Source organism: Sturnus vulgaris, chromosome 4, assembly GCF_052056855.1.
Source record: "Sturnus vulgaris isolate bStuVul1 chromosome 4, bStuVul1.hap1, whole genome shotgun sequence".
In the NCBI taxonomy this organism is placed as follows: Eukaryota; Metazoa; Chordata; class Aves; order Passeriformes; family Sturnidae; genus Sturnus; species Sturnus vulgaris.
This window is the reverse complement of record NC_142246.1, coordinates 11,506,471-11,534,448: the sequence shown is the minus strand read 5'-3', so window position 1 is coordinate 11,534,448 and position 27,978 is coordinate 11,506,471. Positions and strand designations below refer to the sequence as shown.

General features: G+C 38.7%; 1 protein-coding gene across 2 annotated transcripts; it reads left to right on the top strand.

Annotated features, from left to right (window-relative positions):
- Nucleotides 1-118: 118 nt before the first annotated feature.
- MAN2B2 (mannosidase alpha class 2B member 2) lies at nt 119-27,978 on the top strand. Of its 2 annotated transcripts, none has more exons than XM_014895326.2 (19): nt 119-441; nt 2,794-2,940; nt 6,474-6,579; nt 8,945-9,117; nt 10,388-10,503; nt 11,505-11,682; nt 12,901-13,099; nt 15,618-15,808; nt 16,657-16,843; nt 17,706-17,839; nt 19,797-20,053; nt 21,965-22,156; nt 23,882-24,134; nt 24,225-24,335; nt 24,450-24,642; nt 25,291-25,443; nt 25,801-25,913; nt 26,750-26,867; nt 27,746-27,978. In XM_014895326.2, exons 1-19 carry the CDS (start codon nt 313-315, stop codon nt 27,838-27,840), a joined length of 3,045 nt encoding a protein of 1,014 aa, XP_014750812.2. In that variant the 5' UTR covers nt 119-312; the 3' UTR covers nt 27,841-27,978. The 2 variants fall into 2 exon arrangements, with proteins under 2 accessions (XP_014750812.2, XP_088019226.1); XM_088163100.1 differs by having other exon boundaries at nt 120-441; nt 25,294-25,443.

The window sequence follows — 27,978 nt, the reverse complement described above, 5'->3', positions numbered from 1 at the left end:
ATTTCTGGTGTCCAAGATGCAGAAGTCAGCCTCTCCCTGAGCAGTCCGGTGTTACGGAACCAGCTCCGCAATTCCCAGCGAGCGCCGCTCCGGCGCTGCGGTTCCCGTCCCTCAGCCCGCTATGGCGATCTCACACACCCACAGCGCCGCTCGGGGCTGAGGCGGAGTCACCCTCGGGCCCCAGAGCCTCCCGTCCGAGTGGAGACTCCTGCCCCGTATTTTATTTATTTATTTATTTATTTATTTATTTCATTCCGTACCAGGAGGCGGTGCCGCGGGACGCGGAAGTGCGGCGGGAGCGCCGCAGCCGCCATGGCTGCCCCTCACACCCTGCTCGTGCTCCTGCCGCTGCTCGCCCTCCTCCCGCGGGCCGGCGGCGACCTGCGCGCCTTCGTGGTCGCCCACAGCCACATGGACGTCGGCTGGGTGTACACGGTGCAGGTCGGCGGGGGCTCCGCACGGGTGGGGTGGGTTCGCTGCGTCTGGGGCTGAGCCGCAGGCAGCGCTGCCCGGAGCCGCGTAACGGGGCCCGGCTCTGCCGGCACCCGGGGCTCCTAGGGCTGGGCTCTGCTGGCTCCCGGGGCTGGGCTCTGCTGGCTCCCGGCGCTGGGCTCTGCCGGCTCCCGGCGCTGGCCGCGGGCTCCCGGCGCTGGGCTCTGCTGGCTCCGGGGCTCGCTGCCGGCCCAACTCCCTGCGGAGAAATGCACGAATCCTTGGCCGGTGCAGCTCCTGCCCCGAGCCCGGCCTGGTGTGTCCTCCATCCATCCCCTGGTGTTTCAGGATCCTCCTTTGGAGAAGGCATGGTTAGCCTAGGAGCCGTGCCCTTGAACCGTGGGATTCTGTGTGCCTGTGTTCAGTAGGATGCTCCTGATGGGGTTTTTTGGTGTTTTTTTACGGAAAGTCTTAATTCCGTTTGATGGGGCTTTGATTATGTGGCAGATTTTCATGGTCTTTATGTTTATCTTGTTACAAAGCCAAAAGTCCGGGAAAACCTTCTGTCATTTCTTAAGAGAGGAGAGCAGCATCCCAGGTCCTCAGTGGCTGGAGCACAGTTGGAGCCTAGCACCTCTGAAGTATAGCAGCAAACAAATTTTTGCTAAATACGTAAGATGCAGAGCAAAATAAATCCTGTGGGGCCTGATACCTTTTATATTTGTTAGTCAAAATCCTAAATCCTGAATTCTTCTTAATTTGTATGAATTATTTTCCTTTATGTGTGAAAGATGTTGTGGATGTTTCACTCACCAGGGTGAAATGGCGTTAGGCCTAACTAATAAAAAAGAGCTAGTGACTCACCCACTAGCTCTGCTGTGCATGTATTTTGTCTCCCCTTTTTGGGAAAGATTAATTAATTTCTCCTTTAATACTTCAAACTCTTACTCAGAAATTGCATAAGAGAACACAAAACTAAAACTTCAAATCCTTAGTTAAAATTTTACATTGTTTTAAGTATCTAATAATCTTGATTTCAAAAAACCCTTATGAACTGATGGGAAAATAATTGAGGAAGAAATTATTTAGATAAACCCAGCAGTATTTTAAGCCATTCCTCCTACACTCAAATGTTTTCCTTCTTCTTGCGTCATGAGCATTTTTACAAAGGTGACAGGATTTCTGTTGTGGAAAGCAATGGGCTAGGAAAAGTTACTTTCTGATTTGGATTACCTCGTCTCCTTATTTCAAATGGTAATTTTCATATAGGAAATTTACCTAAATTGAAACTCTGCATTTGTGTTTTACATATCATGTCCATAAGTTTTTGAGGAGAGATCTATGTGTAAACCATTTTAAGATGTACATTTTGTGGTGCGTGTTCTTAAGTACCAGTAATTTAAGTAGATAAGTATTATCTTATCTACTTAGTGGTGTAGATAGCACTAGGTTTTACACTTAGGTTAGTGTAAAATAACTGTCTGATAACATGCAGATAACTTTGTTACACGGAAAGACAGACATCTCAGGAAATCCTAGGATGTTGGCTGTTGTCTTTAGACATTATCACTTTAAGTAAGACTGGATCTGGTCAACAAAAGTTGTTCTGGTCGAGGTAAGTATACAAAAAGTATCTCTTTGTGTGCACAACTTCAAAATTAACATGCTGTTGTTAATTTGATACCATATCATAGGGTATAACACTGTGGTAGATTATTTGATGGGTACAGCTGTTATATTTGCATTGCAATAAAAGTCCATAGGCCTCATTCTGAAATAGAGGTGTTTCTAGGAACAAGTTAGGGTAGATGCACAAAATCTCACACTTTCACTGGTGTTTCTTTGTCAACAGTTGAACTCATTCTAAGATTCTTTTACCAGCTTGGTTTTACACTATCCTAAAACATTAAGCAAAATAGAGTTATTTTTCATAATAGTATAATTTACAGTAAATGTATCACTGCACTGTACTGGTAATGCACAGCACAGTCATACTCGCTCTGAAGAAGCAGTTCTGGTAATTCAGGCCATCAAAAGAAGAGCTGGAATGGAAGAATGAAGTATGCATGTGGGGTCTTTAACTATGAGCCAGGTAAGCTGTTCTCAGTGTGTCTAAAAGAAAGCCTGTATTGGAGCTGATCTTGGGAGAAGCTACACCTTGATCCAGTCAAGAGGAAGATGTTTCCAGAAGTAGAAGGGCCAAAGGCTGTATGTAGTAAGAGCTCAATCTTTCTGAGGGTACAAAGGAAGTGTGTAACAAATGTGAGGCTTTTGATATCTCACTTTTCAAGCCAAATGAATGTTTGAAACAGCCCTTTTTATTTACATAAAACGGAGCTTATTTACTTCTTTTTTTTCCAGGAAAGTATGCATGCTTATGCAGCAAATGTCTACACTACTGTTGTGGAAGAGCTAATGAAAGGAAAGCAGCGCAAATTTATTGCAGTGGAGCAGGAATTCTTTCGACTCTGGTGGGACTTCGTAGCCACAGATACACAGAAGCAGCAGGTAAATTGCACTAGAGCCATGCTTCCTGCTAACAAACAATTCACACTCTTTTCAAGGGACAAATAGGGGCAAAGTACTTCACCATTTGCTTTTTACCCAGGTCTAGTGTAAACTGCCTCTGAATCTAGTACTTAAAGGACCTTAACTCTAAAGGCAGTTGCAAGAGGTTAAATCCCAGCTATAGATTAGAGCAGTAGGAGGTAGTAACCTTTGCACTGAAGATTCTTTACACTTTACAGTTCTTGTTTCATTGACAACTTACTTATCTGGGGCCATGCTACTTCAAGACGTGGGTGAATCTGAAACAGGCTGCACCAATATCTGTTAAAACATCTGATACCTGCTCAAAAAAAGGAACTTTTTTGTTCTTTCCAGTTAAGTACTGCTCAAAAAACTGCCATTTGTAAACAAAGATACTACAGCAGAGCAGTGACTGCAGTGACTGTACATGTAATGGCAATGATTTTTTTCTAGTAACGTTATTGTGAAGTTTTATTTGTCACTTCTTTCTTCCGACATGAAACAAACATGCTGAATCAAAGACTGATTCAGCTGATAGGGTAGCAGCTGTTTTTTTATTTTGGATCCTAAAACCAAAGGGTGTACAGGTGCAGCTTCCATGGGTACTTACTCAGAGCTCCATGGTCTGTTTTGTTACCAGGGTCTGAACAACCGTTCTTTACATTTCAGTTTGTTTAAAGTTCCAGATGTTTGAAGCATCATGTGAAAAACGCATGTATTGCCTGGTTTTTGTTTTTTTTTCACATAGTCCTTCACTGAATTTTTAATTTTCTCTTATGTTCCATATTTAAATAACAGCCTGTGCATAGCGGATCTTTGCATAAGAGATTTTGCTGGGTTTATGCAGTTTGCATTTTTTGTGGGGGCACTCTTCCCATACTCGCCTGTTGTAGGACAATTTTCTTGTAGATTTGTTAAATTAGAGAGCTATATTGTAAGTGGGGAAGAAGATAGCATAGGAACTGCTTTGTAGAAGGATAGGAAAGACCTCCAGCTTTCAAAGGTGAGTTATCTTATTTCAAGTACGTTCAGCTTCTATAACCCAAATGTAAAGTCAAGGCCCATGTTTCTAGTATCTATCCCTGCTATTATGTGGAATCCACAAGAATAACGTGTATCACATTTGACCTTGGTAGTGCAAAATTTGGTAACTATGATGCAGGCTTTAGTTTCCTAGCCTAATTATTTGTAATTGTTGCTTTTACAAATTGTGTATTCAGCTCTCCAGTAACTTTATAGTTTCTTCTCTCAAAATTAAAATGGTTAAAATGAAATTCCTCTTAAACCCGTGTGTCTAGCTTTGAAACTCTAATTTGGAGATAAATGATGTGTTTTTAACATTAGCAAGTTGCAAATACTGGTCCCTGAAATTAGGTCGCTCTGGTTTCTGCCCTGCTTTTTCCACTTGAACTCTAGCATTAATGATTTTCTGTGGTATAGGCACTCTGGTTTTAATTTTCCTTTTTTTTTTTCTTTTTTTTTCTTTTTTTTTTTTTGTCATTTAGTGGTTTCCTTGGGATACAGGACTTAATTCTAGTTTGTTTTGAAGTGAATGCTTTGTATTGGAGCTATAGTATTAAAAACTAGTAAAAGGTACAGCCTGGATACAGAAGCTGGTTTTTCAATTCAGACAAGAGAATATGTAAGAGTGAAATGCACTGCAGCAGTATTCAGCCAGATAGGAGCCTTGTAGGTCTTAGTACATGTTATTTGCACAGAATTTTCTTATGTGAACCATTCCTACCTCCTTACCATGGGTTGATGTCTGGATGCTTTAACTAGGGGGAAAAAAGATGTGTAGTCGCTTCTCTCTGGTTTGTAGGCATGAGCTGATGGTAGTATGGTCCCAGAATCCCAGAAATGTTCTAACACCATAGCATTCTGCTACATCTGTTTTCTCCATTCATCCTTCCTTTTGCCCCCTTCTGATCCAAAAAAATGCTTGTCTTGACAGACACTGTTTTCTTTTCTCTTTTTGGGAGGAGGAAGATTAGATGTTACTTAAATTAGTTGAATTATTTTTGTGTTTCTGGACTCTCAGTGGTTCCTCAAAACTTGCATTTTAAAAAAAACATTTCTGTGGCCCCAAGTTTGAATCAGAGGTATGTTTTGGACATCCATCCAAATGGAGAATAATAATCACAGATTCTTTTCATGTAGGTCAGGGCCAGTTCTGTGCTGACACCAGATATCAGTTATCTGGTCTCCCAGCATGCTAATCAGTCACCACAGTCGGCTGGAACTAATTTAGGAATGCTGAGCCCTGAAGCGTTTTCACAACATTGTGGAGGAGAGAAATGATTATAATCAAAATTGACAATCTGGCATCCTATCTGAGTAGACACTGAAGGTTCCTGGGAAAATAAACATAATAGCTCTAAAAATGGCATCCTACATGACAGATTAAAAAAAAAAAAAAGTTGAGGATTAAAATATGTATTTGCATAAACTTTACTTATTGGAAGTTTGAGATATCTCTGAATTTCTAAAGTAACTAAAATAAAACCAGAAGACTCCTAACACTTTTAGAAATGGACATACACTATTTCTTCCTAGCTCCAAACACCACCCCCCACTTCATCCAGCATTTGCTGAAGGCTATACCTGTCAATATACATGTTGTTTTTAGGAGCTGAAATTAAACTCCCCTGCCAAATAAAAAAAAGCCCAAAAAACCAAAAAAAAAACCCACCAAAAACTACCAAAAGTTGAGCAGATAAGCAGACTGTTGATATTTTTTAAGCTAGGAAAAAGACCAAAAATTAAGGTTAGCAGTGGGTTATTCAGGCAGGCAAACCTGTGGAGTAACTATTTCTTAATAAATCATTCTGTCAGTCACAAGTTGAGCAACTTGTCTGTGCCCCAAAGGCAAGATGCATAGGGAGCAGAGGAGAGATGTTTGTGGCCATGGTGTCATGGCAGTCTGTCTCTTTCCTGGATCCCACAGATCTAGTTTCCAGCTAAAACCCTGGGAGCCTGCATGTTACTGCTTGCCTGGGGCACCATTGCTGCTTGCAAGGAATCAAATATTGCTCCCTCATCCACCAAGTGCCTTCCCTAAGCCAAGCTGGATGCAGCAGGAGGAAGATTTTGGGAGAAGCATTAATATCTTCTGTTTTAATCCTCCGTCTCTAGCTGCCTTGAGGCAGGATTACAGGCTGCTGCCAGTGCAATATCTGGTGTTCAGACAGTATAAAAAGGCACAGTAACGGCACTACTGAGAAACACCAAAAGGTCAGTGTTCTACCTGGCAGTGCATCCTTTGTTCCTGTTACCTGTTTCAGTGTAAGCTGGATAAATCAGTGTGCAGCACACCAAAATACTTTTTTCCTCCATTATTCTCCTTTAGATAGCTTCAGTACCGACAGCCTTTTATCTCACTTTCTGTCCTAGATGCCTTCTTGACAAATGTTGTGTCTAGGTAATGTGCGGTGATATCAAATGAATTTGCAGCCTTTGTGTATAAGGCTGAAATGATGCCTATGTTCTGTGTCTTAATTTCAATGTCACAGGTCCGTCAGTTGCTTCAGGAGGGACGACTGGAATTTGTCATTGGAGGGCAAGTGATGCATGATGAAGCTGTGACACTAATTGATGATCAAATTTTACAGTTGACGGGTATGCATATTTGCATTTAACTTTTATTTTTCGTTGTTATGACCTTGGAGGTTTTGTTTGGTTTTCATTTTTCCACTCCAAAATTGGTATTATTTTCTGACTTCTTAAGAGCTAATTAAAGCATTTCATATTTTTTTACTTGCTGGTGTGTTATTCATATAAAAGTAATTGCTTAAAAAAACTCCATTAGTTTTGACATGACAGTTCTGCAGCAGGCCCAAAGGTTACCAAAAGATGGTTTGTCAGGTTTGTTGTAAGCTTGTTTGGAGCAGAGGCCTTTTCTGTGTGTGTGTGTGTGTGTGTGTGTGTGTATGTGTGTGCTAGAGAGCTTAAGTTCCTGGGAAGATAGTTATGGTGAAATTGAAGCTATGAAACAATCTTAAAGAAAATACCTGGTGGCAATCAGAGTATGGGGAAGTTGTATTGTTTAGACAAAGTCTTCTGCAGAATGAGGGCCAGGGAATGTCACTGAGGTCAATTAAAATTCATTGAAGGACTTCCTTGATGAAGAAACCCCCATTTATAATCATTACCATCTTCTGTTAGAAAGAGGTGCATATTTCCAAGTGATATGCTATTTACCATTTTGATCTTCTTTTGCATCTAACATATGTATGTTAGACCTGTCCATCTGATGGTTTAAAGAGTCTTTTAGTACATAGGTTTGTTTGCACTGGTTAATGCAGACAGGAACAGGATAACTGGTGCCACCACTGTGCTAGAGATGTGTTTTATACCCCGAGGGTGTAGCAGGGAGGGGATATGTTAGCACCAGCTGCCATGGCTGATGGAAACTCAGCCTGTTCCAGGGCTATGCTCTGGGCAGCTTTCTACATGGGACAGTAAAGGGCCAGGAAACACTTCTGTTGTTTTCTGCATCTGACTGCACAGCACCACTGGCCTTGTACCTTGCTTGTCAGTGTTTATCAGGAGCACAGGATTAGCAGCTGCTTTTGTACCTCGGTGCACTCTGGCCAAGAGGAGGAGAGGACATTACTTTTCTCTCATCTGACTCCCATGTTTAAAGGTTGCATTATGGGCTTAGAACTCTGAACCTAGGACTTCTCCAAATAAAACACTAAAATGACTGAAGAATCTTTTTTTTAAACACAAACACAACTTTTCTATTAATTTGAGTTAGCTGAAAAAGACATTGTTTCTAAATTAACATTTCATTCTGTGTAAACATAATCTTTATTTAAAAAAAATTAATTTCAAGTTTGGTAATTTATTAATCAGGAAGAAAAGTTTTAATCTATTTTAAAATTCTCATTTGTTTTTCCTGGAAGCACTCTACTCAGTTTGAGTGTATGCAAAGAAAGTGGATTGTGTGACGTTCAAGTTGAGAAGACATTTGGGATCTAGATTTCATGTCTTCTCTTGTCTGTCCAGAATTCCAGTGTTATGGAGGAGCCTAGAAAACTCTGCTTCAAATATGCCTCCATCAGAATACTTAAACATGTTGTGGATATTTTAGCTAGGGAAGACATTAACAGGGGAGAGATGAAGTGAAAAGAGGCTTTGCAGCCTCACTTATTCAAATGTGATATTAAAATTTGAAATGGAGTTATTCTAAACCAGGGAAAATATGACCATATTTTCAAATAGTTCTGAGCATAATTCTGTAACTATGAAATAATGATCTACAATTTTCTTTTTTTTTCTTTTTTTATTTTTTTTAATGATGAGTATCCAAGTGCAACATACATGAGTTCCAAATAAGATCTACTGCTTTTCTGGTTTTTTAGTTTAAGTCAAACGATTTTTCTGGATTCATGTTGTTGTCTGGGCTTTCCTAGTTTGAGGGTTTCTTTTTCCACACTCATTTCTATATTAGTAACATTAGTTGTAAATAATATCTTGTACCAAGTTCATTATTAACCTTTGGCTTTTTTCTTTTCATATGGCCAATAATCATATTCATGCTAGTTTTGTTTAGTGGATGGCTTGCTTCCCTGTCCCTTTGTAATTAATACAAGACTGAAATTTTCTGAGAATGGGTTTTATGATTTGAGCAGACTTAAACAAAGCCCCAGGTTGTTGTTTTCATGCAGACTCCAACCTGGCTATTAGCCTTAACCTAATCTGTATCTATGTACATTTTCCAAGACCTGTCTCTAATCATAATTCCTCTTTGTTATTAATCTTTTATAAAGTTAATAAATTATACTTGACATAACAATATAAACATTGTCAGTATGAAACTTTTTGCTGTGAATGATTGAATTCCTGAAACTTTGAATGCTTTGGGAAATAGCAACAAAAAGCTATCCTTCAAGTGCTTAACTATAACAGAATATGCCCATTAAACTTGGAAAGTTAACTTTTAGGAGTGTTCCTAACCTAAACAAATTTTGCTTTGCAGAGGGTCATGGGTTTTTGTATGAAACTTTCGGCTTCAGGCCTCAGTTTTCTTGGCATGTTGATCCTTTTGGAGCTTCAGCTACAACACCAACTCTTTTTGCTCTGGCTGGTTTCAATGCTCATCTTATTTCTCGTATTGACTATGATCTGAAGGCTGACATGCAGAAAAACAAGGTAAAAATACCCTTAGGAATGAAACCAATACTTGCCTCTACTTGCAGCAATCTAAACCATGACATTAAGATAAGAATCTCTGTCATCTCTGCAGGAAAATGTAGGTATTTCTTGTTTAAATGGGACATGCTGATTGCATATGGTGATGGCGAAACATTAAATCTGGGTTATGTGGTCAGTTAATGTCTTCATGACATCTGGTCAGTGATAAAATGTAGTCTAGCCTGAAGAAGACACAAAATTTGGGCAAATGGGCAAGACTAAATGGACACTGAATTAGGAGTGTTTGAAGCAGAGGTATCTAGGAGTTCCAGCTTTCCCTGAGAAAATCTTGTATCTGTTGGGTTTGATGTGAGCAGTTTTAAAGTGTAACCTTGGACACAGTGTTGTCAGGCTTGGAACATTTATTTGCGCCTGTAAAATTAATGATACTAGATCAGTTAAAGTGGCAGCTAGTCATGGTTTTGCTGAATTCAGGTTTTCTTTCATGTTCTGCCTTCTCTTGCACGGTGTCCCATACACAGTAAATGGTTTTCATATCACTGTCTTGGACCCCAATATGTCATCAGTTTTACTCACTACATTATGTGAAAAAACAGGGGCTTTCACCACTGTGTTCTGGGCACTAGGCAGTTTTTATAAATCTTGGGTAAAACTCAAGTGTCTCTGAAGAAGACAACAGAATTCATGTCGAATTTAGTGAAGCCTGATCCTACCACCTTGTGTTTGCAGTGATTTGCAGTACTTTCTTTCTGTTAAAATCTTTTATGAGCTTTTGATAATCTTTGCCCAGCTAGTTGTTTTTTTTTTTCTGGCCCTTAAACCATCTGAAGGCTTCCAAAACAGTAAAATTCTACTTCAGTAGAATTTAAACATTAACATCAGTTAAACATTGATTCCCACAGACTACAGTGCAGTCAGACTACATCTGGATTTTTTCTAGCTTGTAGGTGTTCAGCTTCCATTGAAACAGTCGAGGTATAATGGCTGTGATAAGCCAGGCTTATCTCTGGATTTTAGTATGCTGGCAGCGTGCTGCCTCCTCTCCTTCTGCGTCGATTCTAATGGAAAGAGGCACTGATGTGGCCTCCTGTATATAGTGTATGAGCTTGCCTGGGATACCATTGGCACTGGATCTTCAGAAAAAGCACTTAATAGTACTAAAAGTGGTGGAAGGGAAGATGGGAACTCTGAAGTCTTAAGTTGTTAATGATTTATTACTGTGAATGTCATCAAGGGTAATGGTTTCTTACATTTTTTTGTTTTCCAGAAGCTTCAGTTTGTATGGCAGGGCTCTCCTTCCTTATCTGAAAGACAGGAGATCTTCACCCATGTTATGGATCAGTACAGCTACTGTACTCCATCGCAATTACCTTTTTCAAACAGGTCCAAAGATTTCCCAAATATACAGAAATGTTGTTCACTTCTGAGAGTTTATGTTATTGGGGTTTAAGCGTTTTCTTTGACTGTTTTCTTTCAAAAATACCCTACTGCTTTCTCCTGATGTATGGTAGGTCAAGGAGATGTCTAGATTCTGTAGATATGAGTAAGGATTATTAAGCATCCCCAGCTCTCCACGATAATAAATGAAGTTTGCTCAGTACCTAACAATTGAATTCTCAAAAGTGACACTTAGTACTGGCAGGCATAAAAAATAACTCTAAATATTGACAGACTTATTTTCTTACACCAGGAGGCTTGAAACATAGGTATGGCTTTCATCTACTTAAAGTACAGTGACTGACTTAAAATGTCAGTCCTTATTAAAAAAAAATATAGAATAAAAATGTGAAACAAATTAATTACTGTAAACAGAAAATGTCCAAAGCAGGACTGGGGTCTTTTTTCTCTGCCTGGAAGTAAAGATTTAGAAGCTCCAGAAAGCTCAGTAGGGACTTGGCTATTGCTAATTGATTTTCTATGGAAGATTTTCAGCATTATCTTGAGCTGAGATTGTATATATTGTCTGTGTATAAACTAAAGCAACAAAAAATTGCCATTTATTTTGTGAGGAAATTTGAGAACTTTTGAAAACTTTATTTTGCTTACTGGCTTATCCAGTGAAATACTCTTTGAAAATCAAGTCTACCTGGGGGAACATTCTCATTGTTACAAAGCTTGCTGGTTTGTCCTATGGTTTCTTTGTTCTATGCCAGCAAGCAGCAGGCACTTGAAAAGTTGCACAGTGTTGAAAGAAAACTGGACACTCTTCCCCCTACCTCCACCTCCAAATAAATACTTAAATCTAAATACTAGCAGTAAATATAAACGGATTTTTTTTGCCTCTTATTCCCTGGGTATGTACTTTTTATACCAGCACCTTTTGATGTGTTTTTCCCAGTTGCGTAAATCCTGTTTACATCTTACTGCTTTCTGCTTCTACTTAGGTCAGGATTTTTTTGGAATGGATTTGCAACTTTCCCAGATCCACCAAAAGATGGTGTTTATCCAAACATGAGTCTCCCTGTTACAGATGCCAACCTCCACCTGTATGCACAAACCATGGTGGCAAACATTAAGGAGAGAGCAGCCTGGTTCCGGACGGGGGAAGTGTTGTGGCCATGGGTAAGTGCCTGCTCAATGTTTCCTTTAGAAGAGACAGGAACATTCCAGAGTGTAAGTGGATGGTACTTGCTGGCTGCAGTAGGTACTGCAGAAATGATGGTGCAAACCACGTGACATGAAGTGTTTTTCTAATAATTGTGGTCTAAATGACTGAGTAGTAATGATATTTGAAATTTCCTTGTGTAGCCTACCAGTTGTCTATCAAGTCTTCCACCCCACTCAACACAGGAAAAAAAAGCAACAAAACTACCAAGATAACCTCTTGCATAACTATATATTGCAGTACTTCTTCCTTTTTTCACCCTTTGCTTTGCCTATTTAAATGATCTCCTTTTTTAGCTGCTTAGCCCAACATAACTCTTTGTTAACAAAAATTGCAGCATTATAGGAAAGCATATAAATAGTCACAGTCTTTTCTAACAGATGTGGAAACATTTTCTTATACAGTCTTTGTATTTTAGCTGGAACCATAAGCAAGCATATCCCAGCTGGGTCATCCAAACACTTTCTTCAGCAATATGCTGTGTTAATTACATCCTACATGTACATATAGCACTGATGTGCTCTTGCTGTTTTCAAGTTCTTAGGAAAGAATAACTTTGCCTAAACTGAATGTGTAGTCTGGTTTCTAATTTTGATGGATGTCGTAGGTCTCACAAGTACAATATTAAATTATTAGGTGTGTTCTTTATGGGCTATTTCACCACAATATCTGTTGTTACAAAGAATAACTTTTTCTGACTGATGCAGCTTTGAGTCACTGATTTGTTTTCCTTCTGTGTTTATGACACTGTTGCTTCTATTGAATTTATTATTTTTGTAGAGAGTGAGAAGTAGAGTATAACACTCTGTAGTTGTGCTATAGTGAAAATTGTGCTGGAATGAGGTGAAGTTTTGAATAGTACAAATAAAGCCCTAACATCTGGATCTAAACCCACGGTTTTACAGTAATGTACGAGAACTGCATTTCTGTGCTTGTGACGATGCTTTGTAAAGAAGGAGAGAGGATATATGGTTCTAAAACTCTATGCTTTTTCATGATTACAGACAATCTGTGCAAGTAACCCTGCCCAGTCTTGATAGTTTTGTAACTAATATCAGTTATATGAGCAGTCAAAATCAAAAGAAATACCCCTGGAACAAAGACTAGTGTTAAAAATTATCCTCCTTATTTATGTGACCCAAAGTCATTTGGCTGTTCTGTGTTTGGAATTTCAGGGCTGTGACAAACAGTTCTTTAATGCATCTGTTCAGTACTCTAACATGGACCTGTTGGTGGATTATATTAACAAACATTCTGCTGAGTTTGGAGTGACTGTCCAGTACGCCACTGTCAGTGATTACTTCCAAGCAATTTATAGCAGGAATCTTACGTGGGAAATTCGAGACTCTCAAGACTTTCTTCCATATTCAACAGGTAATTAAGCCTAATGTCTGCTTCAAATGTACATATGTAAAATTTTAATGAGGGAAAATGAGAAATAAAGAAGAAAAATGCCTTCTTATAAAATTTGTTCACTCTATGAGGTGATAAGTTGATCTCAACTTAGTTGTGTAAAAAAGATGAGCATGTGGCCAAATAGAACAATGTCCCATTTTTAGTGTTTAAAATAACTAGATTATGCATAGCTTAAACCAGAGGTGGAAAATGTGATGTTGAGTGATCTGTGAATGTCGGGAGAAGCTACAGGTAACCAAGGGACCAAGGCAATCTGAAAGCTTTTGGGGTAGTTCTGCATTACTACAGTGGGATGGGGGTCCCCAAAGTGGAACAGTCAATGTTGAGGATTTGGTGGCCACAGTCCCAAGTAATTGCAGGAAATATATCATCTGGTCATATAGACTTGAATGCCCATTAATGCTTGTTGCATCTATCAGGAATCCCGTTTGTGAGCTCCAAATCCAATCTTTTATATAAAGCAAAGCATAATAGGTATGGATGACCTGATCCAAACAAAATACTTATGTAGATGAGCCCCTAAAGTCTCCTGCAGAAGAAAGTTCTTGCCTTTTTCGTTAAAGAAAACAGTTTGAAATTCTGAGGTAGGAAAGAATTCTCTTACAACTGAACTCTGAGGAAGTAAAAATATCATCAATATTTCTGAAATTTTGTAATACAGTGTTACAAAAGTTCTTTGTAGTTCCTTGTTGCTTGCTTGCGTTTTACCTGCTGCACTAACGTAGCTTTTCAAGCAGAGCTGAAAAGTACTAGAAAAATACAAAAAACGTCATGCCAACATCCCTTTAATTCTTTTCCCCAATAAATTCTCTTTGCATTTTTTGATACGAGGTCTAAAACAGTCTTTAGACCTCATATCAAAATATGCAGAGAGAAGACACAGCTAACTTCTCAATTTCTAAACTTATTAATTTATTTTGTTGCCTGGTTTATTATTAAAATACCATTGATTTAGTTAAAACACTTTTCTGTATAATTGTAGCTTCATCACATTTTTTTGGCTGTGTACCTATATTTCAGACTATTCTGTAATATGTCTTAACAGACACTTACTTTTCAATTAATGAAAATAACCATTGCTTCCTGTGAATCATGGCATGGACTGATCCCTGACTCCCTCACCTCCCTCTAGGGATCATGTCATACCTAACAACTTGCTGATAAAAGCATTGCCAGCTCTAACTGCTAATATCCTTTTACATCTGGGCTCTTTCCTTTATCTTTTGGCATAATTTACCTGCAGGATTCAATTGCTATTAGCTTGAGTAATAGCAGCACCTTCAGTGTTCCAGGTGGGTGCCCACACAGAGATGTCGTTTTTTCCCCCAAATGACTTTCTGTGCCTTGCAATTGCAGTATAGATTTGAGTGCACTTTCTCCCACATGCTGTTTTGCTTCTTGATGATTAATCCTCTCTTATTCTTGCTATGCCCTTTTTTTGTGAGTCACTTATTGGGCTTGGTGTCACTTTATGACATATGAAAACTCAAATTTTGAGTCCCAGAAAAGTATTTCCTTCTACTCTGCATTCACTGTACTATGCTGATACGTGTGGTTCTTCTGCTTGTAACGTTGAGAACTAATATGGAATTAATTCTGTTGAAACTTCTAGCACCTTTCAGGCCAAAAATAATTTATCCTGAAGCTTTTTGAGCTAAAGATCCTATTTTCTAGGATCATTGCCTTTGATCTTGGGCTGATAGCAGATTATTGCAGTTGCCTGTATGCTTTTTGGAAAACACTTTCTGCAACTTCTTTCTGGAAAACCTATTTATCACTACTGTATTTTAGAAGAAATTGCCCCCAGATGAGCACTCCCACCCCTAAGGAAGATTTGAAGGTTTTAAAAACAAAATAATGTTTTCTTAGTTCACTCTGTAGGCTACTGAAACATTAACACAATCAATGTTGAAATACTTTCTAGTAACCACTTGAGGGCATCTTTTGATGTAGTTTGAAGTGCTGAAGTAGTTGGGAGTTATCACATCACTGTTTCTACTCTATTTTGAAGAAATTAAATTTAAGCTAAATCCCTTTGACTAGAAGGTTGAAATGTAGAGTGTGTATATCAAGCAGTTACCAAAGATTAAAATCTATTTTATTAACAACTGATAATAATAATACATCCTTCGGTGAAACTTTGGAAATTCTTTTGTGCAGATCTACACGGAGGAAATTTCCATAAACATAGATTAATTTGGTTGGTACTGGCTTTGTATCAAACTTGCATGTTACTAGGCCTGTAGGAGAGATGATGGTTTTTCAAAATGCATGTTCCTGGCTGAGTTTCTTTGCAGGCTTTACAACCTTTCTACTCGAGGGCTGTGTAAATCCCCAGTAGAATTCATGTAAGAAGCTGAACACTAGTAGTAGTAGTAGTAGTAGTAGTAGTAGTAGTAGTAGCAGTAGTAGTAGCAGTAGTAGAATAAATGAAGTGGTATTTTGATGTGTATTGGATCTGTTCCACTCTAAACAGAGCCATTCCAAGCGTGGACTGGGTTTTATACTTCTCGGAGCACATTAAAAGGAATTGCAAGGAGAGCGAGTTCACTGCTTTATGCTGGAGAATCCTTTTTCACACAGTATGTCTGGAAACACCCAGAAGGTTCTGTCTGCAAATGTAAAGCCTTAGAGCAACTTCAGAGTCTTAGATGGGCAGTTTCAGAGGTAAAAATTGATTTATTTTCTATTTTGAATGAAAATGTTTATTTTCCAAATGAAAAATTTGCCTAAGCATTTCAGCTGGAGTGTTTCAAAGTTGCTTTTATATTTTTGGAAATAACTTTCCCCTTTTTGCAAGTCGTAAGTAAAAATGAAACAGTTTTTCAAAAAACTGTCTTGAAACATGATTTCAGCCTCTTAACCATGCATTCAAGACATGGTTACTGGCAAATGTTTTCTTCAACCAGTGAAAGAGTATGTGGTTTCAAACTTTGCTTATGAAATTCTCATAGTGTTATTTTTGTTATTTACAAAATTGTTCTTAAAAGTAAATAAAAACAAAACAAAAATGGAAGTAATTGAAAACTACTCATAATCTCTACTTCTGCAAGTTAGAAGAGGAAGGACAGAATTGTTTCTTCAAAGTTCAGCAGCTAAGTGATTAGTCTTGTATGATTAACCATTTTCAGTCATCAGTGCTTTTGCTGACAATAATTATTTTTTCTGCTAAGTTAGTGACCAGATCTAAGTAGGAAATGAAAAACCTGTCTTGTTACAGTATATATTCTTCATTCTTGGTTTTGGTAACTTGATTGGCTTTTTTCCTCTAAGGATGTAACTTTAGTATGTTAAAAGAGGAATACTTGTAGAGGGAAATCTGTATGAATCTTGTCTTTGACCATTTCATGCAGTATGTAGGAGTTCAGAGTAGGCAAAATGTGAATCTGGATATAGCTGTCATCCCTTGTTATTTTAAGTTGTGTGTCAGAAGTTTAGTTGACTGTTAGGTTAATACAAATGCAAACCTGAAGTTGTCATCCTTTTGCACCTTTCAAATCTCTTTTAAATATAAGGTCCAGCACCACGATGGTATAACAGGCACAGAGTCTCCCAAGGTGAAGGACATGTACATGAATAACTTGATGTATGGAATGCTCAACGTAAAGAAGCTAATGGCTTCCATAATCTTTGATATCAACAATGCAAAGAAGAATGGAGAGGTCTATTCTTCTGTTTACACTACAGGTTCAGGAAAACCAGGTACTTTATGCACAGCTTTTCCAATTTTCAAGCTACCTTATGGAAGCTATCATGTTTTCCTCCAAAACAATCAAGATATTATGTACATCTAAGTTCTGTGAATCATGGCTAGAAAATCCTGTTTGCCTTATGACACCCAGGATTTTTCAGCAGGTGTTAGACAGAACTCTACCTCAGTGCATATATTAGACCTGGCTCTCAGATTCAGACCTCAAATGTAAAACAAGGAGAGGAAGAGGTGCTGATCAGAGTAGTCACTAAACTAACTTCACTCTGCAACAGAGCATCACGTGATAAGGAGCACAGTCAAAGTCAAGAAATGTTCTTGCTATAATGTACTGCCAGCTCGTGTAAAAAATGTATAAGGATTTTTAAGAAGTCTGTTCTAAAGACTGTATGCTCCCTTTTATCTTTACTTTGGAAACTTTTTCAAACTGTAGATGTAAGCAGTGCCATGGGCTGTGCAACAGACTGATTTGGATTTTTACAGGGCTGTTTTTAAATTAGACTTCTCATTTGATCTTCTGTACAACTCTGATAAAGTTAATACTGCATGACAATGCGTTGTAAGCAGCTTATCTTCACTAAATGCATTTACATTCAACTCAGGTGTCATTTTCTGAATACACGGTCTTTTATGATTGGGCAGAGAATAGAGGAATAAAGCAGAAGAGGTTTTTATGAAGGACTATAAAATGTTTTCCTTTTTTCAATCATGAAGTTTTACTGCAGGGTTTTATGTTAAAATTTTTTAAGATAGTTGTACCTAGAGACAGATTTCTTAAATACTTTTTCATACCACATTTTAATAATACATAATGCAGTGACTGCCAGTTTTGTTTGTTTGTTTGTCTGCACAAAGGTGCTACAGATGTTGACCAGTATGTTGTTGTCTATAACCCACTGGCATGGAACATCACTACCTTTGTCACAGTTTCTGTCAGCAGTGAGGAAACGAGTGTATATGATGAACTGGGACATTCTGTGCCAGCACAGGTATTTCAACTTTGTATCTTTCTGTTATTTTTCTCTCACTTGTCAGTTTTCCTTGACTGTATTCTACCTCCTGTTGAAGTGGGATTTTTTACTTTCCTGTTGTCTCAACAGAGAGACTTTTTTAACTGTCCAAAAGGACTTGCTGCCGTTGTAGTGTGTTTGGTTTGTCCTTTGCATGTCTGCGGTGTGTGACCTGGTGCTTCTTACCTTATTTTTCTTTCTCTAAAAATCACTGTTTCAAATAAATCCTTTTATGTTGAAGCACTGCCTTACAATTGACAGCCGTGTTTGTACAACTGACAGATTGCCTTGGGGAGGGAGAAGAAGAGAATTAAGAAATGTAGGTCTTAGAAACTGGTGTCAATCAGTTACCATTTGATGGCTCATTCTGTCATAGCCAAGCTCCAAGACACAGCCAGCTGTTCCCTGGGAGGGAAGAAAGTGGTCTCAAGTGAAAGCTAGCACTAGCATTTCTCAGGAGCATCTGCTGTACAGAATGCATCATCATCAGTAGCTTGATAAACCTTCAGGAATGTTTCCTGCATATAAGGCCTGAAGAGACCTGATGCAATTCCAGATGCTCCCTTCTGTCCCTAAGATGTGAGATATGTCAGCAAATTCTGCCAGCTGCACAGTTTCTGTGACCTGTGGCTTGTGAGTGTGACTGTGCATGAAAGCACACTGTAGTCAGGTACTGGTGCCCAGCAGCTGCCCCTTGTTCCTGTACATGTGATGGCATAAGACCATGCTGCCTTTATCCAGACACCATCAGTCTCTTTGGGCTGGCACACGGTCATGCTTGGCTGTCAGTCACCTCCCAGAAGCCATTCTGTCTGAATTACTTCAGTCTTGTAAGAGACAAGATTGACATTTATTCAAGGCATTTATTCAGGATTTGGGCAAAACTCTCTGTACCATGTATTCTCTGTTGCTAGAAGTTACTCATACATGCATGTCGATAGTCACTTGAGGCTAGGCAAAATGTCTTTAGCAGTTATGACAAGGTGGTTTAGGGTCTTTTAATTCCAGTATGTGCAGTTCAAAAGTGCATTCATATTACACACTCCTTCCTTTTGTGAGAAATAAAACTTTTGCTCAGAATGCTGGTGGGAATATGTGGCTGAGAGGAATTGAAGCTTTGGCAAGTGCTCTGCTGCCTTCTGCACCACATGCATGAGTATCATGAAGGGAGGGAATGAGAGTAGACCCTGTTGATGCCACTATTGTTAGGTTGTCTGTGGTGTAATTGGGCATATGTCAGTCCACAGTGTGAAGGTACAAACAGCTTGCTTGAATTGCTTGTTAGTCATGACTAGCCTTTTTGTCCATAGAATCTGTTCAGTGTTTATCTAGTCCCATTTTCTTTCTCTAAATCAAAAGTAGTACTGAAGTATATAACATTAATGGGCAGGATACATGTAATTGAAAGATGATTAAAAACTGTTGTTTGAGGTATTTCAGTATTACATAACACTGGTGTTGTTTACTGCTTCTACCTCCTTTCCATGTGCCTTCCATAAGGTGAGGGTGCATGTTGGTGCTTGGTCCTCTTGTAATGAGCTTTCTTTTTTGGCATTAGTCATGTCTCTTGTGTTTCAGTCTCTTTTCTGTCGTTTGAGTGATCAATTTAATTTATGATTATATCTGCTCATAAAGACATTTTGCAGTGTGATCTTAAATCTATGGTTCCATGTTCACATTAAAATAACTCTTTACGTTGCTTAATGACTTTCTTTCCTTCACTCAGACGGCTCAGCTTAATCCAAGTTCACCAGGCTCCCAATTAAAAGCAGCATGGATCTACATTATAATTTAGAATTATAAGAATGGCATGTTTAGAAACTTATTATTAAAGTAGAAGCTAATTTTTATAATTTAGGGCTTACAACATATGAAGGTAATTGCCTTGCTAATTAATTTTCTGTAATGAAGCATTTTTGTGTTTGCTAATGTACAGGTTCAAAGCTCTGTGGAATCCCAGTCTACCTACGATCTGTATATTCTAGTTGCAATAAGTGGTCTGAGCTACAGAAAATACAGTATTAGACCCCTGGCTGGTGAACAGTCTGCCTTTATTGGGAGCTCAGTCAAGTACAAGCGGAGAGACTTGACTCGTGCAGATCAGCAAAGTCGTCAGTTGTTCCCTGTGGTTAACAACTGCTACCAGATCGTGTTTGACCAAAACACAAACCTGATGCACAGCATTACAGAGAGGTGAGGTTGCCTGCTTATTCCAATAATGTTTCAGATTTTGTAAAACGCTTCATAAAAATAAGTCCAAGGGCTGTATTATGTGTCTTAATTCCAAGACTCAAAAAAATGTTTTTTACAGCCTTTAAAATTCTTTTTTATTCCCACTTCACATGCCCTCCTTTTTACAGGACACTTCAACACAAGCACAGGCATGATTCCATATTGCTTCTGTGATGTTGCCCTGTTTAACTTTGCAGTTGGCCTGAGATGACATATCACAGTAATAACTAGTATATCAGCAGAGTTTTAGTGTACTTTAGAACAAAAGAGGGCTACAAATGTGCATTTTTATTAAAAATTACTAAATAAACGCATACACCATGGCTATACAATGAATCTTAAGTGATAAAGTAAGAGCTTACTTTCACTAAGTAGTGTTTTCCAAGTCCCATATCACTCTTTCTGTGGTAGAAAGCTACAAAACTATTTGAAAGGAAACTTCTAACTAAGGAATTTCCATTTAATCAGATAGATAAAATGGAAGAATTATCAAGATTTAGGTGAGATTTGAGGTTTTCAGATACTTTCTCAGCTGATGCAAATTGGCCAAATTTCTTCAGCTTCAGTGTAGTTGTGCTATGTTCTGCCTGTTCAGGATTCACATTGTCACCTATTATATACTGATGGAATATTTGACCCCTTTGACACTGGCATGGTGATGGCTAGATCTCTTTCACCTCTGCAGTTTTGTTCATAATTCTGCCTCCTAGAGCAAGACCTTGTTGTCCAGTATCATTAAAATCAGCTTTCAAAGTATAGCTGGACCTTAACTAAGAATCCTGGTACATATTTTCTCAGAGTACCTCCAGATCATAACTGTCTCCAGATGCTATGAGAAATAGAGTGCAAAGGAACAAAAGTCTAAATTCCAGTTTTCTCCATCCTGTTCTTGCAGGCAGTAAGAGTTGGAATTCAGCATGTAAGGAAAATGAAATGCTCACTTTCTTTACAAGCCTTCAGACAAGCTCAAAATGTTTGAGTTTCAGAAAGTTTGCAGTGGTATAATGGAAAAGAATGAGGTCTCATAGGTAAGGTTGAGAGGAAAGGTTGAAAAAAATTGGTATCTTCAATTGGGAAGCCCTTTAAGTTCAACTGCAACAGTTAGAACTTTTAGATCCTGTCCCTGCACTAAAAGTGCAAGAGAAGTAGGAACATTTGGATATTCTCCTCAGTTACTACAAATTGTGGGTAGCTCTATTAACACAAGATGTTTGGCAGTATGAATTTATATGCTAGATGAAGTGATTTTTCCTCTTTTCACAGAAGTTGCCAAAGGCAGAGCAGGCAGCTGAGAGCAGCATTTAAAATTGCCTTCATATGACTTTCTAAAAATTGATAGTAAGTCGTGAATAGCTGAACTGTAAGTTTCGGTGAAGAGGGGAGGATTTACAGTAGGTAGTGAGTGATTGTAAATGTTGCTACCCTGTTGATTTTATTGTTACTGGTGTTAGACATGGAAACTTACATCGTGCTAATTTTACCTAGCTACAGAGTTAAATGAACCTAATTATTCATTAGAGCAGTGCAGTGTACCTCATTCTTGTGAAATGGGTAGTTTTAATCCTGTAGCAGCTCTGGCATCAAAACAATGAGGTAATATAGATGATGTTTAATCTTAAGATGCTTCTTTTCTACAAAAATAGAAAATTACATAGAAAGTCCATTTGCTTACAAACTAACATATCTTAATGGGAAGCACTTTAATTTTTTGCTGTCCTTATTTACTCAGTCTCACAAAATCAGTCCACTGTGAAGAAACTTTTTTTGTCCCTACATTTCCAGCCTCATTCCTGTTGCTGTTCAGCTTTGCATTTATCATGTACAAAATGTGTTTCTAAGTTTTATAATTTTTACTCTTCTGTGGATTCTCAGGGAGACTAACCAGACTGTCCAGTTCACCCAGGAGTTCCTTGAGTATCACATAAATGGAGACACAAAGAAAGGACCCATTTCAGATAACTACTTATTTGCTCCAAATGCTTCAGCTGTCCCAGTATCAAAAGCAGTGGGGTTGGAAGTGATGTCTGGAAACTTGATGACAGAGATACGGCAGTATTTCTACAGGTACAACACTGTTACAGCTTCACTTCACTGGAATGTTTAGATATGTATGAGGTTACTTCTGTACAGTTTCTCCTAAACAGTGAGCTCTGTGTATTTGTACTGTTTAGGATTTAGACAAAATAACTATCATACATCTGCTGAATGTACCGCTGAGGAAGTGCCTCCTGTAAATCATAGAATTGTTGGTGATTCAGGACTGTAAAGATTCAGTTCCTCCCTGCAGGGACACCTTCCACTAGACCAGGTTGCTCAAAGCCCCATCCAACCTTCAGAGCCAGGGTCAGAGCCTTTAGCACCTCCAAGGATGGAGCATCCACAGTTTCTCTGTGACAGTCTTGCTAACCTCTGAGTGAGGAATTTCTTTCCTAACATCTTATCTAAAACTACTCTTTTTTGGTTTAAAGCCATTTCCCTGAGTCCTATCACTACATGCCCTTGTCAAAAATACCTCTCCAGCTCTTATAGGTCCCTTCAAGTACTGGAAGGCTGCCCTAAGTCTCTCCAGAGCCTCCTCTTCTCCAGGCTGAACAATCTTAAACTGTCTTCATAGGAGAGATGCTCCATGCTCTGATCATCTTTGTGGCACTCCTCTGGACTCCTTCCAACAGGTCCTTGTGCTTCCCATGTTGAGAGCCCCAGAGCTGGATGCAGTACTATGGGTGGGGTTGCACGGAGGGGAAGCAGAGGGGCAGAATGTCTCCCCTTGACCTGCTGGCTGTGCTGCTTTGGAGGCAGCCCAGGACATGTTTGGATTTCTGGGCTGTGGGCACGGATTTGTGAGTTCATGATGAGTTTCGTATTAACCAACACCCCCAATTCCTTCTCCTCAGGGCTGCTCTCCAGCCTTTCTCTGCCCAGCCTGTGTTTGTGCTTGGGATTGCCCTGGTACGGGTGCAGGACCTTGCACTTGGTCTTGTTGGACTTCATGAGGTTCACATGGGCCCACTTCTGAAGCACATAATCCTGCAGGAGGGAGGGAGGGATGTGGAGATTGTTTAGGGGGATCCTCCGTGGTACATTTTTTTAATGCAACTTCTGTTGCAGAAACTGGTTCTGTATAACTCAGTGAATATTGCAGCTAATATCTTACATGGCTGGAAATTGAACATAATGATACGTTTTCATAACTGTGAATATCTATCTTGAAAGCAAATTAGAGAAAGGAGAAATGAATCCTTTATAAGGTCACTGACCCCTGATGAACTAGCTACTTTTCTGTGTTAAAATTATATCAGTCTATTAACCCTTCATGCTCTTTTAAACCTGGTTGTTTGGTTGAAGTCTTTTACTTTACATGGCATTGCTCAAGGATTGTAGTTGAAAAGGACCTTTGGAAAGTAGTGTGGAATTCTTGCATCAAAGTTGATGTCACCCAGATTGAAAAAATGCATGTATTCTCTACAATGTAAATATGTTGCTTAGGGAGTCATAACAATTTTTAAATTTGTTGTTAATTTTGAGAAAAACAGACCCTTTGTAATCGAATGAAGAATCTTCCTGACACTTGTAGTGTGGAGGAAACTTACAGGATATCATTTAGTCTGGTTGAATATCTCTATATTTGAAAGTTAAATTGAAATTTAAAATAATTGTACATGAAATAAATAGAAAACGGAGAAGAAAGTTGTCTGTGTAGAATGACATCATGAGTGCCTTCCAAGTTTTGTCGTAACCAATCAAGTGCTCCACTTTATAAACTCTGCATCCTTCCTCTCATTTTTATAGCAATGTTACTTCTCAGGACTATATATATGCAGTGTACACGAGGCTATATTCAGTACCAGAAGGCTACGATGGGAAGCTGCTTTGCCATAGGATAGAACAAGAATACAGTGTTGGGCCTTTGGAATTAAATCGTGAAGCAGTTCTAAGAACAAGCACAAATTTGAACACCAGACAACTTCTCTACACCGACAACAATGGGTATCAGATGCAGAAAAGACCATTCAAGGCATATGTGAATAACACAGTGGCTCGGGTAGGCACAGAGGTGTAATCCAAAGTCAGTTGTGTCTTTGTTCTCCATTTCCTTGGTTAATATTATCTCTGGTTTGCTGTGTGTTTACAGAACTATTACCCTATGGTTCAGACTGCCTACATTGAAGATGATACCACAAGGCTGATGCTGCTTGCAGAAAGAGCTCATGGTGTATCAAGTCAAGGGAATGGACAAGTCGAGGTAATGTATAAATTTTTATTTCTTTTTCTAGATGAGCAAAATTTCATGGCTGCTCATAATATAAGTAAAGCCTGATGGCTGATTCCTGTTGTGACATTTGCCTTCCCAATACAGGTGATGCTACACAGGAGAATATGGAACAACCTTGAGTGGAACCTGAATAACAATCTCACTTTGAATGACTCTTCAGTCGTTCGCCCTGTCATTTGGCTTATTTTAGGACCCAAGGCTGTCACCAATACTTTGTATCGGACAAGTGGACTGGCTTTAGAGCATAGGCCAGTAGTAATGTTTGGAGCATTATCAGGTAATCATTCCGTTTCCTATGCTATCTTTAGCATCTGAAGGGCTTGTTTATATTTATGTTGCTTTGATTTATGCTGTTGAGTTTTTAAACGCAGACTGCAAGCCTGCTGTGAGGCAAAGTTAGTATATAGTGAGTTAGGAGACTGATTTAGAGCCTGCTAATTACTTTGCATTAATTTCAAGCATGGATGTTGTCCAAGTATATGAAATGTTTCTCTTGTTATATAATTATCTCTACTTGCAGAGGAAAATAAATTTTAAAGCATCTAATGAGAACAAAATGTTCACACAGGGAATTAGTGTTAAGTGGATAGTGCACCATATATCAGCTTCTTGTATGCTGAGTCCTTAATGACCATTCTTTTAAAAATATTTCTTTGCCTTATCCACTAAAACTGAAGCCTGGTAGTGAAATTTCAAAGTGCAGTGAAATTTGTTTTATGGAAAGCTCTGATGCACTTTTCTAGCAGTTAAAATCATGCTGCTTTCTGCTTTGTATCTTGGAAGGCCTTGGAGGAGAAAACATATCATCTACTTTGCCTCTGACTTGGCAGAATAAGCAAAAAGTCCTTTACTCTTCCACAGTGCCCTAGCAGGCTTGTGTGTGTGATGGATGTTTAATGTTTGTTTTGCTTTATTTTGCATGGAGGAGATAAACCAAAGCTACCCAGACGACTTCAGCAGAATTCAGTCCATGATTTACCTGTAACTGTGCCACCTAATCTTCATCTCCAGACTCTGAGCATTCCAGGGTGGAGGTACAGCTCTAATCATGCAAAGCAAGTCCACAGCATCCGCATAGGTAGGTGCCTTCAAAAAGATGGCTGGATGTTACACTTAAATAAACTGGGTTTCTTCCTTCCTCTCTTCTGTGGCTTTTATTTATTCAAAGAATTAAATTCCTCAATCAAGGAAGTTAATTGTGCTGTATTATTTCTCTGCCCACGTAGTAAAATATTTCTCCTGCATGAGTTTGTCATGCCTGTTAGTGACATTCCTGTCAAAGTGGGAGCTGGGTATTTCCTAATAGTAGTCCTCTTGCTAACTTTTAAGAATAGGAACTAAGTTCAAATGATGAGAGTTTAAAGTTTAAAAAAAAATTAAAGCTTGGGTGTAATTTTAAAGCAAGAAAATATATGCATTTTTATTTCTTTTGAAGGTAAACAGAAGCAAGGTGATGCAGATTTCAGTCGTGTCCTGCTAAGAATTAGACACTTGTATGAAGTTGGAGAGGATCCTGTGCTGTCTCAGCCTGTGATAGTAGATCTAAAGGTAAATGTAAGCCCTTGAGACAGAATATTAAGTGAGGTGTTTTCATTCCAGAGAGAAATGGTTCTGGAATGACACATCCTATGTACTATAAAGTACACAAAAGAGGGAAAAAAAAGTATTAGTAGAACTTTAACCTCAGAGGGAAGTGAGCCTTTTTTTCTTACTTGGCTTTGCAACCTTGAAGCCACTATTTCAGATGAAGTTGATGTAGGCACAGCATGAAGATCTAAATATGGGTAGGACTGGTTCTGCTGAGCTCTTGGTAGTGTAACACTTCCTGCAGTACATTAACCAGTGCAGAGGGTAGGATTCTGTTTTGTTGTTTCTTTAGTTACTGAAAATTGTACCTCTAATTAAGGAAATGTGGACAGAATTAAAGGAAAACTTTTTTTTTCTCTACAGTTTATTTCTGTGAGTTGTTCAGATTTTGTCACTTCCATCATTTGCTCGCTTTTTTTCAGTTTCATATTGATTTGGTCTTTCCTATGGAAGTAGATTACTTTTATTATTTTGATTGTCATGACAGAAACATGGGAAACAATGCATAGGATTCTCTGTTTCAGTAAAAAGGGGAGTGTGAATTTCAGCCCTTTTAATAGAATTCACTACAATGCAGAAGAAGCTTTCAGCACCTCAGCTTCTTATTTTGAAGCCTGGTGAATCTGTATTTGCCCTTGTGTTGCATGACCTTGCAGATTTTTAAAGTCTGTCTGCTCTAATTAACAGGCCAATGCTAGAGCTGAAAATTCTGTCTGGTCTCCTGTGTACTAGGCTGGTGAGTTGATACCATTGTCTGTGAGGTCTCCTTTGATTCCTGGTGTTTTCTTTACTCACAGTCTTTGCTGAAGGGATTGGGATCAGTGATGGCAGTGGAAGAGCGATCCCTCACGGGCACCTGGGATGTGAACACTTTGGAGCGGTGGAAATGGAAGACTGCACAATATCCAGGCAAAAGTAGGTGGAATAAGGTGGTTGGTGTCCATATTGTTGTTGACTGTTGAAGCTTCATGATTAGTCTAGTTGAAAATTTTTTTAATTGCAGTATTAGAAATGTATTATTGTTTTGTGTGACAGACCTGGTACCTGTCACAGCCTGCAGGTAGGAGCATTTAGCTAAGATTCCCTTAAAGTACCAGACTATTGTATTTATCTGATAGCTTGTTTTGCCTAGAAGTGTTAAAAAGCTAGGCGTCTTTCTGGAGTTTTCTTTGTCCAGAGAGGAGTGGTTGCTTTATGAATTAACACTTGTGACACAGATTGGTTTTGTCAGATGCTGATGAGTTGTGTTTATCTAAGCTTAAGACTATGCTGCAGAAAAACACTCAACTGTAGCTAAAAATCTCTGCTGTAATCAGCTTAAAGGACTCTGTAGATATGATTCAAGTTAGGGCTGACACTCAGATCCAATGCTGTGGGTATCATTCCAGTTAGTTACTTGGACAGTGTCCTTACTATCACTTACATACATATTGTGCCTTATAAAAAACTTGCAGAGGTTTTGGAATGGGTTAGGTGAGAGTTGAAAGCTCTATTTGTCCTGCAGCTTGGAGCTTGCTTTCTCTTTATTCATGATGAAGAAAGGCTGCAAGACTGGGGAGTCATTGCATATTTTCTGTGTGAGTCACTATGTGAAAAGAAGAGAAATCGTTGTATATTTTAATATTATGAATGGATACATCTCAGACTCTATACTACTTAGAGTTTTTAGGGAGGAGAATCTGCTCAAACACTAGCTTTTAGGGAATGGATGAGTTAAAACTGATTTGATAGAATAACATGTCCATTTCAGTAAAGCTGCTTTAATAAATTACCAATGCTTTTGTGTTTTACAGAATTCTTCAACAGCACAGAGACCTCAGAAGACTTTTTAGTAACTGTTCACCCAAAGGAAATAAGGACTTTCTTTGTATACTTTCAGGTTCAATAATGTTTGATGATATATTTCAGGTGAATATGTAATATCTTTGAAGTTTTGTTTCAAGGTACAAGTGATGACGTTGAAAAACATCCTATTGCTGTTAATGAAAGAAAAAATAATTTTGGAATAAATTTTGAATTTAATTGA